Source organism: Enoplosus armatus, chromosome 5 (genome assembly GCF_043641665.1).
Source record: "Enoplosus armatus isolate fEnoArm2 chromosome 5, fEnoArm2.hap1, whole genome shotgun sequence".
Lineage (NCBI taxonomy): Eukaryota > Metazoa > Chordata > Actinopteri > Centrarchiformes > Enoplosidae > Enoplosus > Enoplosus armatus.
In genome coordinates this window covers 12,521,323-12,524,956 of record NC_092184.1, presented here as the reverse complement: position 1 = coordinate 12,524,956, position 3,634 = coordinate 12,521,323, and the positions used below count along the sequence as shown (strand labels likewise).

At 44.0% G+C, this 3,634-nt stretch overlaps 1 protein-coding gene across 1 annotated transcript; it reads left to right on the top strand.

Annotated features, from left to right (window-relative positions):
• Positions 1–383: 383 nt before the first annotated feature.
• LOC139285081 (ras-related protein Rap-2b) lies at positions 384–2,985 on the top strand. The gene is made up of 2 exons (XM_070905527.1): positions 384–1,233; positions 1,861–2,985. Exon 1 carries the CDS (start codon positions 629–631, stop codon positions 1,178–1,180), a length of 552 nt encoding a protein of 183 aa, XP_070761628.1. The 5' UTR covers positions 384–628; the 3' UTR covers positions 1,181–1,233; positions 1,861–2,985.
• Positions 2,986–3,634: the final 649 nt, after the last annotated feature.

Below are 3,634 nucleotides of genomic sequence, written 5' to 3'. Positions count from 1 at the left end.
GTGACGTGGGACGCAGACTGCGTGCTGAGTGTGGGCAGGAAGCGCAGAAGAGCTCACGGCGTCAAGCTAGCTACAGTTAGCAAGCAATACACCGGAAACCAAATATCTCACTCTCAGTAAGGTATAATTGTTACATTTGAATAATAATTAGCGACAACAATACACAGAAAAACAACAGTTTTAGCAACGTAGTTCCTCAATTGTTTTGTTTAACAAGTAGTTAAACTCTAACTGGTTAGATTTTTCAGGACACATTAGGCCATTACACTTTTATTTTGAAAGCTACTGCAGGAAGTAGTAGGTTTCCGTCACGTTTGACTTGACTCTGCCAAAGACATCAACGGGCGCACGGTGGCTACTTGAACGAAAACGGGGGAAGCTTGCTCAAGAACCGGGTGGACTGTCGTCGGGACCTCAGCATGCCACAATACAAATGCTGAGCGTGGGTCCGAAAAAAACATATTTACCTCCTGAACGGCGATAGTTGACGGCCACGCCCCGTATCTACCGACCGGAGCCCGTGCAAAACTGCTGTCGGAGGCGCAACGGTGAGCGGTTTGAAACCCAGCAGGGCGGCTAGCGGGCTCACAGCGGAGAGGAAGCAGTACTGTCGGCGGTTTTGAGAACCATGAGAGAGTACAAAGTAGTGGTTCTCGGGTCCGGAGGGGTCGGTAAATCCGCATTAACCGTCCAGTTCGTGACGGGATCCTTCATAGAGAAATACGACCCTACGATAGAGGATTTTTACAGGAAGGAGATCGAGGTGGACTCCTCTCCGTCCGTCCTGGAGATCCTGGACACGGCGGGGACCGAGCAGTTCGCCTCCATGCGAGACCTGTACATCAAAAACGGGCAGGGTTTCATCCTGGTCTACAGCCTGGTGAACCAGCAGAGCTTCCAGGATATCAAACCGATGAGGGATCAGATCATTCGGGTGAAAAGGTACGAGAGAGTGCCGATGATTCTGGTGGGAAACAAAGTGGACCTGGAGGGGGAAAGGGAGGTCTCGTCCGGTGAGGGGAAGGCACTGGCGGACGAGTGGAACTGCCCGTTCATGGAAACTTCAGCCAAAAATAAAATCTCGGTGGACGAACTGTTTGCAGAGATAGTCCGACAGATGAACTATGCCTCAACACCAAATGGCGACGACCAGTGCTGTTCGTCTTGTGTCATTCTTTAAGAAAAAGGACAACCATAAAGTTTTATTCTTTGCTCGGTTTTAAGTTTGCAATGGTAAGTTGAGACACCACACACTGCAAATGTAAAGCTGGCATAAGTGATAGTTATATTAAGTGACACTATATAACCAGCACTCATTATGAGCATGTTATTGAAAGCCTTTCTTAGCACATGTCCATATAAGTATAGAATAGTGAACAGCAAAATACCGGATGTATATGTAACTTGGCTTCATTTTAAACTTTAGCCTTTAGTTCTTTTTAGTTTGTTGTCAGGTCTCGGTCATATGAGCTCAGTGTTATTAGTTTTTACTGGGAACCTACAGTAGGACACTTGGAGTCTATTGTTTTGCTATGCAGATTGGGGAAGTGTCTGACTCATTTGCAGAACTGGAGTGGCAAGCTATGACTGACTCAATCAGGTTTACAAAGTTCGAGGCTCAATCCCTACACCTACAGTCTGGGGTCATTAAACAGCTGCTCAAATGGTATTTTCCAGAATGAGGTTAACAGGAGTCGGGAGATTCCAGTGTTCTTGTATGGCCTACATTCAGGGATCATGAGCAAGTTGGTTTTTGTTGAGCCGAGCCACAAAAAGAGCCGTAAAAGCATTGCATTTTTCTTTTGTCAGAAGTTGTTGAAGTTCATTCATGCCTCTTTTTTTATCTCTTATTTGTGGCAGTGTGTTGCAGCAAGTGTGTACTGTTGAGCTCTTCTTCGTGTCTCACCCTGGCCTTGGAGGAAAATACAGGGAGGAATGCTGCAGGGGGACGAGAGGAGGAGGAGGAGGAGGAGGAGGGGAGCAACAGAGACAGAGGGAGGGGTCCACTCTTCAGGAATTCTGCTGGGTTGGAGTATCTTTGCTGCACGATCAGTGTCCACCATCGATGTCAACACAGTGTCAGATCCAGAGTCCCCCCCCCCCCCCCCCCCCCCTCCTCACCAGTTCCAACTGTACTCACAACTGGAACTAAACCCCAATGGAAAAGATATGGAGGGCAACACTTAGAGACAGTCATAAATGGATATTTCTGTATAAGAAGAAGACAGAGAGAGTATATTTTGTTAAATAACTGCACAGTCTGGGGCGGGTAAAGATCTGGGTGATATCTCTGCCCAACCCATTTTAGGAGCAATGCTCCACAACACTCCAAATCCTATTTTTTTTCCAAAGTCAAAAGAAATTGACACCACTTTTCTGCTGGTGGAGTAAATGTGATGAGTGCCACTTTTTTTTCTCCCTCATCTCCTCTTCAGTGTGAGAGGACCTTAACTGAAGTGACATGGGGACGGTGACCTGATCGCCCTTGTGTTGAGTGCCTTTCCAAAACAAATCAGCTGTTCAGATTTAGTGCCAACCTACATGTATCACCAAAAGAACCCTTCAACATGGCAATCCACAATTTAGTGAACTGTTCTTCTGGAAAATCTCGTAGGGGTGGAGGCTGAAAAAAAAACTACAATAGGCTTTTTGTTGATGGAATGGCGGTTTTCTCTATGTTTTACGTTGGCCTTTTTGAAGTCTAAGGTGTTCATTTTGCAATGTCTGCTTAGTCTGGCCAAACTTATATCTTGAAATGCACAGGTACTGGAATTCCTCTGGACGTGACAACAACATCAAACGCTTACCTTCCAGACCACTTAAATCAAATTCTGTTTGTTATGTTTATTTTGTTGTTTTTAACAGGAAATGTGATGATGTATCGTTGAGAAATCTAACCTGATTGTAAGTTTAATTTCAGATCAGCCTTTTAACAGTGGGCTGTCTGTTTTAAAAACAAGACTTTTAATACAAATTGCATTTTTAAAAAAAGAAACCAGGCTGTGTTTTCTCTTTGTTGACATCTGTTTATTTCAGCGGATTACCACAATGGCTAATTGACAGTTTGCTGAGCCTAAACAAAGTTATTGCGAGCAGTTTGGACAAGTTTATCATTGCTTAAACACCAGCTTAGTATGTTTGAATACACACAAATAACTGGACTACTGCAAATACCCTCAGTAATACAGTAGTTGGAAAAAGTAAATGTTCTGTTGTGTGCATAATCTACAGTTACACGACTTCCCCCAAAACCCAAATTTACATGAGGTGTTTGATAGTTGAGGATGTGTGGTAGCCCACAGGCTAACAGGAAATAGGAGTACAATAGGGAAATGCGATGTGTTTATTGAATTTTATGTCGACGTATTTACTGGGCACCTTAACGGAAGCTTTATTACATGTAGGGTTTGTTGTAACATGAAAGCCATTTTGCTTTTGCCCCAAAAATCTAGTTTTACTTTAACTTTCCATGTGGTTAATGCTGAGACCACAGTGATGCATGTGCAAAGTCAAAAGTTGACAGAAAGCAGACCAAGGTGTATGCATGGTATGACTAGTTTGAAAAAGAGATGAGTAACTCACCTCTTGTTACGGTGTTTACATGACACTGCTAATCTAAGCACGGTTATCTTCA